Raw genomic sequence first — 11,050 nt, forward strand, 5'->3', positions numbered from 1 at the left:
TTCCAATCAGGGTCTCTGGACGGGCATCTTCCAGCCCCTGCCCTGCACTCCTCTCCCCACCTCCCATCACAGCTGCCTGCCCTGCCCTCTTCCTCAGCAGCATACTCTGCCCCTGACCTCTGCCCTTACTGTCCCCACATCCCTCAGTCCCGCCCTGCCACTCACCCGGTTCTTGTGAGCGTTGACCGAGGCATAACGAACAGTCCCGCGAAACCCGGCCACATTCCGAGGCTGCAGAGGGGAGAACACCACCAGGAACGTCACCCACTGCCCCTGACCTCGGCCACGTCTCAACCCTGCTTACCAAGCCTAATTCTGCCTACTTTAGCCCTGACTGCCTCCTCCCCCATCACCGCCCCCCCCACCCCCGCCACCCAGCACTGCCGAGTCAGCCTGGTCAGGAGCAACCTGACACACCAGGCCCAGTCCTAAACCCGTCTCGACCCTGCTCACTGTCGCTGCGTCTGCCCTTGACCAGGCAGACCACAGGGCGTGGAAGTGGCATCCACCCAGGCCAAGGGGGAGAGGGGGACAGGCCGAGTGTGGACCCAGCACTGGATGACACTGAACACAAGGCCAGGCCTGTCTAGGCAGCTGCAGGGAAAACTGGTGAAGGGTCCCCAGATCAGGGGGTGGGGCGAGGATGCCAGGATTCCCGTGAGCGGCAGTACTCACGGGCCGAACGTCCCCCGTGGTGTTGGTGTACTGCCGGGCCAGCCCAAAATCCAACATGTAGCACTTTCTGTAGGTGGAGGGCAGCCTGCCCATGGCAAAGTTTGACTGGGGGAAGACAGCAGCTGTGAGTCTTGGGGCTCCAGGCCCACCTCAGGAGACACCAAGAAACAGCTCTGGTGAGGGGCCTTCCACCCCACATACACTCACATGAGAGTAAAACATCAACATGTACAGCAGGTCACGGACCTTATCTGAGGGGCAGGTGTGATTATGCTCATTTTAGAGAGGAGGAAACTGAGGGCAAACTGCAGGCTTCTCCAAGATCACACAGCAAGAGGTGACCCAGCCGAGGTCCGCCTGGCTCCGAATCCTCGGAACTCCCAGCGAGGCTGTGTGGCTTAGTGTAACTGTCCTGCCCTGAGGCATCAGGAGACCAGCACTGTTCTTGCTGTGTGACCTTGGGCCGTTCAACCAACCCTTCTGGGTCTCAGTTTTCACCACTTTAAATTGGGTCCAAGCACCAAGATCCAAGATGTTACAAAATCAGCTACTTGGAATCTCTTACCAAGCCTCAGCCCCTCGTCCCCCTTCCTTCAATCCTTCCATCCTTCCCCAACCCCTTCACCTTTCCAGGTTCAAGGACTGTTCAGGTCAGGGGTGAGAAAAAGGAAGAGAAGAGAAAAGAGGGGAGGACACGGGCACGCCCAAGGGGCAGGCAGGGGTGCTCCTGAGAGGCAGGGGAGCGGAAGAGATGGAGCTTGGGATGGAGAACAGGAGGAGGGGACAGGTAGTAGAGGCTGTCCCCACCCAACCACTGTTCTGGAGAAGAAACCAGGGGACCCAGGGGAGGAGAGGAGGTGGGGTGTGTGCTTCAGAGGAGGGGGCAGCCCTCACCGGCTTGATGTCGCGGTGCAGGAAGCCCACGGAGTGGATGGCCTCGATGGACTCCAGGATCTGCTTGCCCAGCCGCAGAGTGGTGCTCAGCGTGAAGGTGCCTCGAGGCTGGCTGCGTCGCAGGTCAGCCAGGTTCCGGCCCTGGGGTGGGGGAGGGGGTGGGGACAGGCCCAGCTCAGCTGCCATTCCGACCACCCCCGCCATGACACTCTTCCCAGCCTCGTCCCAAAGGCTTGCGCCCACTCCCCGTTCCTCCCAGGGCCACAGTCTCCATCCCACCCCAGGAGTCACCACCAGAGCTCCTGGGGGAGAGTGAAGGGAGGATGGGCTACGGGGACTCACCTGGAGCTGCATCACTACATAGTTAAACTTCTCGTTCCGGCCACAGCCAATGAACCTGCACACGTGGTCTTTCCCTGAGGGATACAGACAGGGGTCTCCCAACTCCTACTCCTTCTTCCTCACTCCCAGCCCTAAGGTGGGCTTCCCGTGCACTCTTGATTCCTGGTTCCCCCAGCCCTGGCCCCATGGCCACTTCTCCCACCTCCCCCTGCCCTTAGGCCCATCATCACTCTTGGACTCTGTTCCCATATCCCCTCGCCCATCACCTCTCAGCCCCTGGCTCCATCACCTCTTCCCTCCCATCTTGCCCTGGACCCGCACCTTGCAGCTTTTTGAGCACGGCCACCTCCATCTTGAGGACCTGCTTGGGCTGCTGGGCCGACTCCACCTTCAGGGCCACATTCTCCCTGGTCAGCAGGTCCATGGCCTCGTAGATCTCACCAAAGCCCCCGCCCCCGATCTTTTTGAGCTACAGAGACGGGTGAAAGGGAAATAGGGGACCCAGGGATCAGGCTGAACAGCTCCTCACCCCACCCATTACTGGGTCACCTCCTTCACTGATGGGGGCAGAGGCTGTCCTTGAAGGGGAGGACCCCATGGCTCCCTTCTTCACCCCACCCACCCATGCTCCCACCGCCTCTCCTAGTGCTGGAGACAGAGAGCTCAGTCCATGGGTGTACAACTATTCACAGACACAGACACAGACACACAGACACAGACACACACACATGCATGGGGCTACACGTCAGAGTGGGCAGTGGGAAAGTTATGAGACCTGGGACTCCACAGAGACAAGGAGACAAGCCGATGCAGGATTCTGAAGAGATAATGGGCCGCCGTGAGCCTTTTAAGGACAATAAATATCACGCTCCCCCCATTCCCCACCTAGACTGAGCAGCCTCCATCCAGAAGCAAAACTAATTTCCAGAACCTTGCAGCTTCAGGTGGGTCCCTCCCCCAGGGAGGCCAGCCCTTCCTGGGGTTGACAGTCTCCTGAAAGATGACACCAGGGGCAGAGAGCATTTAGAGAGGAGTGTTTGGGGGAGGGGACTCAGCAAAGGGTGTTCTCTGCCCAGGCCCCCTGCTGAAGCTCACATCACTCCCGAGGCCCCAGGTCAGATGCCCAAAACCAGGGTGAGCCTCCTGTCCAGGGGAACATGGTGGGGATGGAGGTTTGAAGAGAATCTGTGTGTTCCCAGGGAGCATTGCAGTGGAGCTCTGATGCTCTGGGCCCCCCTCCCCTAGCATCTCTGGGCAGTCAGTGAGAAAAGGCAGAGGGGAGAACTGTGACAGAGGAAGAATTGGCCAGGGGAGATGAGCAAAGCTGAGTTATGGGGCGGGATTAAGTCAGGGGCCCAGGGGTCTTGGAGAGTGAGGGTGCTGCTAGCAATGATGGGGGGACAGGGGAGAAGATGCTGAGTTCTAGGTTGGGACTCATTTGGTTTAAGAAAGATGTACACCTCTTTCCGCCATCTTTCCGTGTCGCCATAATGGTGCGCACAAAGGTCCTGGCTGATGCTCTCAAGAGCATCAACAAAAGTGAGGCAAATGCCAGGTTCTTATTAGGCTGTGCTCCAAAGTCACCGTCCAGTTTCTAACTGGGATGCTGAAGCATGGTTACATTGGCGAGTTTGAAATCACTGATGCTCACAGAGCTGGGAAAATTATTGTGAACCTCACAGGCAGGCTAAACAAGTGTAGAGTGATCAGCCTCAGATTTGATGTGCAGCTCAAAGATCTAGAAAAATGGCAGAATAATCTGCTTCCATCCCGTCAGTGTGGTTTCACTGTACTGATAACCTCAGCTGGCATCATGAACCGTGAGGAAGCAAGATGAAAAAACACAGGAGGGAAAATCCTGGGATTCTTTTTCTAGGGATGTAACACATCTGTGCAAAGAAAATGCCTCAATAGAAAAAAAAAAAAAAAAAAAGCTATAAGTTCAATTCTCACCTCCCCAGGGAGCCCCCCACCCATGGGTGGCCTGCCCTCTTCCAGAGTCCTCACTTGTGTCCTGTTGGCTTGTAACGTGCCAGCCGCAGCTGGGCTTGCTCATGATTGGATGGAGGCTGCTCTGAGCATCTGTAAACTCCTGACTCTCAGCCTCTTGCATCTCTGAGCCCTCCCCTTGGCATTTATTCAGCAAGCGGATGCCCAATAAATGTTTAATGGTGGTTGAAACATGGGAATGGTGAGAGAAAGGGGGCAGGGCAGAGCTGAGGACTGGGAGTTCCCAGCAGGTTACAGTTGTAAACACTCTAGAAAAAGAGAGAAGGATGAAGGGAAGATTTAGAAGACAAGTGGAAGGCTGGTTGGGTTCTTGTGCCCAGGAAAGAGGAGGGAGGAAGAACAGTGAGAAACCAGGGTTCCTCTCTACTTGAGATGAAAGTTAAGGTCAGACTTCTAGAAGAATTTCAGAACAGGAGGAGACAGATGCAGACTCAAGGAAAGCAATGGCATGTCTTCCTCTGGGAATGTGAAACTCAGGGGAGATTCTAGTATCTTCTAGATTCCTTTACGGTTTTCTTTGTGGGAACATGGAGGAAACATCTCGTTTTCTGTGCTCCAGACTCACAGACATCATCTCAGCTCATCCCCAGAGGCTCCCAGCAACACAGGTAAGGAAGGTCACAGGAGTTGTCATTTTGCACAAAAGGAAAACTAAGGCACAGAGAGTAAGTACCTTGCCCCAGTTCACACTGCTAGTAAGTTGCAAAGCCGGGTTTCACTTAAACCCAGGCAATCTGATGCAGAACCCACAGTCTTAACTGAAATAATGTAGGTACCGTTGACTATACTGTGATTAACAGTGTGAGTGCTGAGATTCAAGGCCAGATCCACCAGGCTCCAAAATCCTTGCTGGAGATGGTAAGGAGGGCTCGGGGCACCCAAGACATTTCTGACACCTACTCTCCAATTTCCCAGGATGCCAAACGGTATTTCTCTACCACCTCCACTTCCAAACAGAGTCTATTTCTCTTTCCTTAGTTCCTTCCTCACCCCCCACCCACCCATTACAGAACCTCTGGGGGCAGGGGAGTACAGCAGGCACCCTAATAATACTTTTAGGAGGACATGAAAATGTTTCCATTTCTTTTACAATCAGAAGGGGAAAATGAACTTTTAGATCAAAAAATTTTTATTATATAGTATTAATTTATTCCTCATTATAGCAATGCAGTCATACAATTGCAATCTTTAGTACTTTATTATGTTGGAAGGGGCCGGTAAGGGCAAAAGTGCCCACTAAAGTGTCACAAAACAGCTTTGCCCACAGCCCAGTGACAGGAATGTTCTCTCAACCTCCCTGCACCAGACCCTATTCCTCCCCTCCTAAATTTTTTCTGGACCCTCTCCCCTGCCGAAGGACCTCAAGAAACACGACACAATAGGACTAGCATTCACTTAGGAAAAAGGAAACCAGGTTTCTTGGCCCAGCTCTGGGTGAACTGGGGTGAGTTTCCGCTTTTCCCTTTCTGTAAAATGAGAGTTGGACTAGAATATATGTTACAACTCTCCCTCAGCTCTCTGATCCTGATTCTCAGATGGGCTAATTCTTAGGAAGCAACATAGTTCAGTGACTGTTGCCCCAGCAGTCAGACAAACCTGGTTCCACCGACTAGTCATGGGAACTTGGCAAGTTAGCTAATCTCTGTGCCTCAGTTTCCACAACTGTGAAACGGGGATAATAACAGTATCTACTCCATAGGTTGTTGAGATAATGCATGTAAGGCAGTTTGCATAGCGCCCGGCCACAGTAAGTGCTCAAAATAAATGCTAAGTTTTTATTGTTATTATAGTTTGACATTCTGATTCTAAGGGGCACCCCTCAAGAAAAAACACTGCTATTATTTTTAAATACTCCACCAAGTGCCATGGACACTCATTTTCTCCTGGCACAGCCCATCTGGGCAATTTTCTTGGTTCCTGAGCTGTGCCTCACTCTCTGTCTGTTCCTCGTGGAGACTGGCTGAGGGGAGGCATCTGGCACCCCACCCTCTCTATTTCTCCAGGGTCCAGGGAGGGAGGGGAAAGCGAGGTCACCCGGCAAAGACTGAGGGCTTGCTCCTTTCCCCTCCACCCCTACCACTTCTCTCCCCACTCATCTCCCACCCCCTCCCTCAAAAAGCACAGGAAATTTCTAACCCAATTTCAGTATGTGAGTGAATACCCTCTTTTTCTCACCTCTTCAATGCAAAAGTCCTCCTGCCTCCAATCTGCCAGAAAGTACGCCCTGAGCAGGACCCGGAGGGGGTGAGGGTGGGGTCTTGGAGGAACATTCCTCACTTTGCCAGACCCTCATGCCTTTGATTACTGCCCTGGCTCCTCCTCTCCCAGTTTCTGTCCCCTTCCTCTGCCCCTCAGGAAGTCCCCCTCTGGGACATAGACAGCCCTTTCCCTCAGCTCTCTGGCTCCTCCAGCTCCCTCCCTCACCTCCTCCAGTCCCAGAGACATCTCTGACAACGTTGCCACCTTTGCCCCTCTCCCTGGCCACTAGGAGACCTGCCCACTGGGTAGTTGTTGCCATGGAGACCTGCCCGCAGCCAGGCCCCACTCCCCTCTCAACCCCGCACCTCCGGAGAGCTGAGCACCCACGCTATGCAGACCCACAAGCTCACATAGTCACCCCAAACTCTGCCCCACATCATCCTGCCCCCATAAAAAGAGGACATCAGAGTGCCCTCAAGCATCGGAAAGAAAGGGGGGGCGCTGGGACAGGGATTGATTTACCATAGGTTCCGCTCAACATACACTACACTGCCTTTGCCTCGACCCTCACGTGTCGCCCTCCCATCCGAGAGGCAAAGCCCTGAAGAGGCTCGGACTACAACTCCCAGCAGACCGAGCAGCCCGAAGTCCTGGGCTGGAGGAGCAAGGCACGCTGGGAGATGGAGTCTCGGCATGTTGCACCTGCCGCAGGAAGCAGTGAAGGGAGGAGGGTGGATAGAGAAGATGGAGTGCGGATGCGGTGGGAGCCGCCTTCAGGGCCTCTTTCCCCGAACCCAAGCTTTTCTGTCCTCTGCGGAAGAGGAGGGGCTCACTCATTGCCCTTCTCCAAGGTCCAGCAGAGAAACGGCCCCCTCCCCCACCCCCGCCCTCCTCCCCTCAATGAGCTCTGCAGCTCCTGCTCCGACATCCAACCAGGAGTTGTTGCAGGCTGGGCCCGACCAACGTGATCTAGCGGGGAAAGGGGTGAGAGACGGCGGGGTTGGAGAGAGGGCACTGGGAGAAAGCGATTGTCCACAAGTGTAGGCAAAATAATGACCTGCAAGCCATATACAAATGAGCTTAGGGGCACCTCCCTCTTAGGGTAGGAGCGCCAAGGGCACCTGTTTTAACAGGTCTCTAGATCCTCTCCTCCCATCCTCCCCCACCCCTCCCTCTGCCCTGCTGGGTCACTCACTCACCACCTTCCAGCGATCCTTGACCACGTAGTTGGCCGGCAGGATGTCGGCCTGCTCCCCTCCCCCACTCATGTTGGTTTCGTCCTTAAGAGCGGCCGCTAGGCACTGCATCCGCCAGCCGGAGGGAGGGGTGTCCGCAGGGCCTGCCCTGAAGGGGCCATCTACCTGGGGGAGTGGGGAGGGACTGTGAGGGGGGCAGGTTAGGACCCGGGACCCACTTGCAGATATGGAGGAGGGGAGTTCCATTCTCCTGGCAGGCATCCTTCCCTGGCCCACTGGGTGGATGCTCTAGGGGTCAATGGGGGAAGCATTGTGTAAAAACCAAGGGGAGGTCAGAGGAGAAGACAGAAATGCCATTCACAGGAAGGGAGATACAAACTACAAACTGGAGATGTGAAAACCAGCAACGGGCACACACATGTGGTAGAAAAAGGAGAGGAAAATGATGTGTGAACAGGCTGTGGGGAAAGGGTTTCCCAAAGAGACATATGCTAACTAATGTGGGGAAGACTTGCTGACCGAGGGGCGCACCAGACTGGAATCAGTGCTTAGGCAGGGGAGACCTGAGCCAAGAAGGACCAGTCTGGGGATTCGATCTGTGGCCCCCACACCCGCACATTTCCCGTGCCACACCGTGCCCAAGGAACTGTGTATCTGAGGCTTATTGAAAGGGGAGACCTGCTGAACCAAAGGGTGACCCAGGGAAGACACACACCAGAGTGACAGAGACCGCCAATCAACCATGGGAGATGTGATTATCCGAAAATGAGGAGCTACCCAACAGCCCCTTGAGGGTGGTGCTGAGTGAGGAGGCTGCAACCGTACTCAGAGCTGAGCCCAAACCACTGACACGGCCACGGCGGTGAGAAGCAAGGATGTGAGTGATGGGGTGAACATAAGGCGATGGATTCAAGACATGGATTTTAGAGGTATGGCAGCCCTGTGGCCACTCAGAGGGAGAGAGGCAGGCTGAACTGGAGGGAGGTGAGGACAGCAGGGAAGTGGAAGCGGCCTAAGAGAAGGCAGATGTGCCAGGGAGCAGTGGGTCTGGACGGCCGGTGGGTGAGAGAGCCTCTGCCCACACTTTTCTGTGTCTGCTAAGGAAGAAACATAGCTCTTGTCGCATTCGGATAGGTAGAAGTTGGATATCAGGGGGGAGTGTCCCAAGTGTGAGGGCTGGGAAAGCCAGCCAGTGTTACCCAGGGAAATGTCAGTGTGCGCATGTGTGTGTCTGTGTGTACCCTCTGTATGAGTGTGTATATGTCTTTGTGTGTCTTTTTGTGTGTGTCTATGTGTCTGTGTCTTTGTGTCTGTACATCTGTGTCCACGTGTGCTTATGTGTGGTTTTGTGTCTGTTGGTGTGTGATGTGCCCGTATGTGGGCAGGGGCCAGAAGAGATGGCTCTTTGAGATCTCTGCCACCCCGGTACAGGAATGGATCTTTTCCTCTCTCCTTTCCCCCTACACTTTTTATAAGTACACAGCTCTGGCCTCCCAGTGACCCTGGACAGTCACAGATGGAAGGAAGCTCCTCAGGCTGGGTATGGTGGGGGAGGTGGAGAGGAGGAAAGTGCCTAAGATACCAATGGATGGGGCGGGAACTCCATGAGCCTGTCTTTACTTGGGATGGACTCATTCCCCAGGGCTCCTGTGTCTGACCATCCTGGTACAGGGGCAGCGTGGGATAGCGAAGGCGTGGAAACAACCTTCCACAGGTCATGGTGTGCCGTGAGGGATCTTCAGGGAGAGGGACACTGTCACTCTTTTTCTGCCAAATGACTCAGCTGACTGTTTCCTCCAATCCACACAACTTCAGAGTATCAGGACTGTGAGGATATTAAATAGGCCTCTGCCTTCCTTCTGCCAAGTGGCAAATGGGGCATCAGGAATTCAGAGGGCAGTGAGAGCAATGGCAGGATGAAGGGAGAGGGAGTGATGGGGGATTCTGGAATAAAGGTGGAGAGACAGGATGAGGACAAGATTGAAGAAGCAATTGAACCAGTAGGGAGGGAGCCTTAAGGAGTTAAACAGGGTGACCTCTGGTGGGCCTTCCAGTCCTGTGATGGTGGATTCTATAGATTGGTGAGGAAGATGTGAGTCCTGCTCCCATTCTATAGATGGGCAAGCATAGAGGAACAGGTGAGGTGGGAAAAGGGGGAGTGGAGGCAAGAGGATAAATGAGGGTTCCCTGCCTCTCCCTGCCCACCATCCTTCCCACTCTCTGCCTCAGAGGACTGCACTCAGCCCAGGCTAGGGTTGGATGACACAGACACACGGAACCTGGCTGCCCCATGACCGCCCCCTCAGGACCCTTTAGTGTGTGGAGGGATGGGTGTGTGGAGAGAGAGGGCTTGTGGAGGAGGTTTTATATCTGTCAGCAAGTGTGTATGTATGAGAGTGTGGGACCGATGATGTGTGTGCGTGCGTGCAGGTGTGTGTGTTGGGGGTGTATATCTAGGTGGTTGCGAGCTCATCATGGCATGTGCATATAAGTGTTGGTGTGCACCTGTGCAAGGTGTAAGCCAGGTGTGTGTAGGAATCTGGGAGCCCAGGTAAGGAGAGGTGAGGAAGATCAGTGAGGGGTAATGGGAACAGGTGAAGAGAGGTGTGGAAGGGGGCACAGGGAATGCAAGGGACAAGGGTGACAGGATCAGAGGAAGGGGTTGCATAAGACAGAGACAGGTGAGGGATAATCATGACAGATGGAGAGGGGACAGGACCATGAGAAGGGCTTCTGGGCACAGTTGAAGGGATGAGGAAGTAGGCAAGGAGGCTGGTGGGAGGACAAGGGAGAGAGGTTATGGAGACAGCAGGGAACGACTGTCAGGGATGTCAGGAGAGTGAAGCCATAGGGATGGGGACAGAGATGAGAAGCGAGGAGCAAAACCCCTGGAGGACAGGCTGGAGAGGGTGGGTGTGCTGGGGGGCAGGGCGCCGATCCAGGCCTCGGGATGCGGCCCAGGCTGTGTAGGCCAGCGTCCCACCTCGGGCGGAGCTGGAGACGGCACAGGGAGGGGGAACTGGAGAAGGCTGCGCTGGGAGGTGAGCCAGGGCGGAGGCCCGATGGGTTCACAGAAGGAGACCCCTCCCCGACCCCCGCCCGGCCGGCCGGCCCCGCCCCGCCTCGCCTCGGCTCGCCTCGCCTCACCTGCTCTGAGCCCGCTGCGGCTGCGGCTGCGGCTGCGGCGGCGGAGGCAGCGGCTCCGGGCGGCGCATCCCCCGGGGCCGGGGCGGAGAGGGGGCGGGGGCGTGGGCGGCTCAGTGCGGTGCTGGGCGGCCCGCTCCCTCCGGCGGCGGTGGCGGCGGCCTCCCGACCGGGACCATCCCGGCCCGGCCCGGCCCGGATCCTTCTCGGGCGACGGCGACGGCGGCGGCAGCGGCAGAGCGGGGAGCTGCCCACAATGCACTGCGCCGCCAGCATCAGCACCAGCCCTGACATCACCTCCTCACCGCCCCGGCTCTTACATCACCGCCCTTGCTCTGACATCACAGTCTACTCTGCTCCTTTCTCCACTCCTGCGGCCCTAGGACTCTCTCTCGTATGGACCTGTTTCTGCTCATAGATTCTCTTCACTGGTCTCTGCCATTCGCCTGACCCCCATCCCCCTGCAGGGCCCTGTCACTCTTTACCTGTCCCCACAAACCTCACCTGTCTCCATCCTGCTTTATCTTCACCACTCCCAGCATGTCTCTATCACTCCTCACCTGTTCCCATCAGCCTCAACTGATTTTCCC

General features: G+C 55.8%; 1 protein-coding gene and 1 pseudogene across 3 annotated transcripts in view; one reads left to right on the top strand and one right to left on the bottom strand.

Annotated features, from left to right (window-relative positions):
- Window positions 1–10,673, bottom strand: part of TTBK1 (tau tubulin kinase 1) — a 41,588-nt gene extending 30,915 nt beyond the window's left edge. Inside the window, exons 1-7 of one of the 2 annotated variants that reach the window (XM_082414059.1) lie at window positions 10,464–10,673; window positions 7,320–7,481; window positions 2,233–2,380; window positions 1,912–1,985; window positions 1,570–1,710; window positions 676–780; window positions 166–231 (exon numbers count right to left, since the gene is read on the bottom strand). In XM_082414059.1, coding sequence (XP_082270185.1) covers window positions 166–231; window positions 676–780; window positions 1,570–1,710; window positions 1,912–1,985; window positions 2,233–2,380; window positions 7,320–7,427 — 642 coding nt within the window. In that variant the 5' untranslated portion in view covers window positions 7,428–7,481; window positions 10,464–10,673. Of the gene's footprint in view, window positions 1–165; window positions 232–675; window positions 781–1,569; window positions 1,711–1,911; window positions 1,986–2,232; window positions 2,381–7,319; window positions 10,195–10,463 lie in introns of those variants that run through there. The other variant, XM_082414058.1, reaches the window with a different exon arrangement.
- Window positions 2,434–7,303, top strand: LOC309638316 (small ribosomal subunit protein uS8 pseudogene; annotated as a pseudogene). The gene has a single exon. The product of its transcript is annotated as a small ribosomal subunit protein uS8 pseudogene (transcript).
- Window positions 10,674–11,050: the final 377 nt, after the last annotated feature.

The sequence above is a fragment of the Balaenoptera physalus genome (assembly GCF_965194825.1).
Source record: "Balaenoptera physalus genome assembly, chromosome: 11".
Taxonomy (NCBI): Eukaryota; Metazoa; Chordata; class Mammalia; order Artiodactyla; family Balaenopteridae; genus Balaenoptera; species Balaenoptera physalus.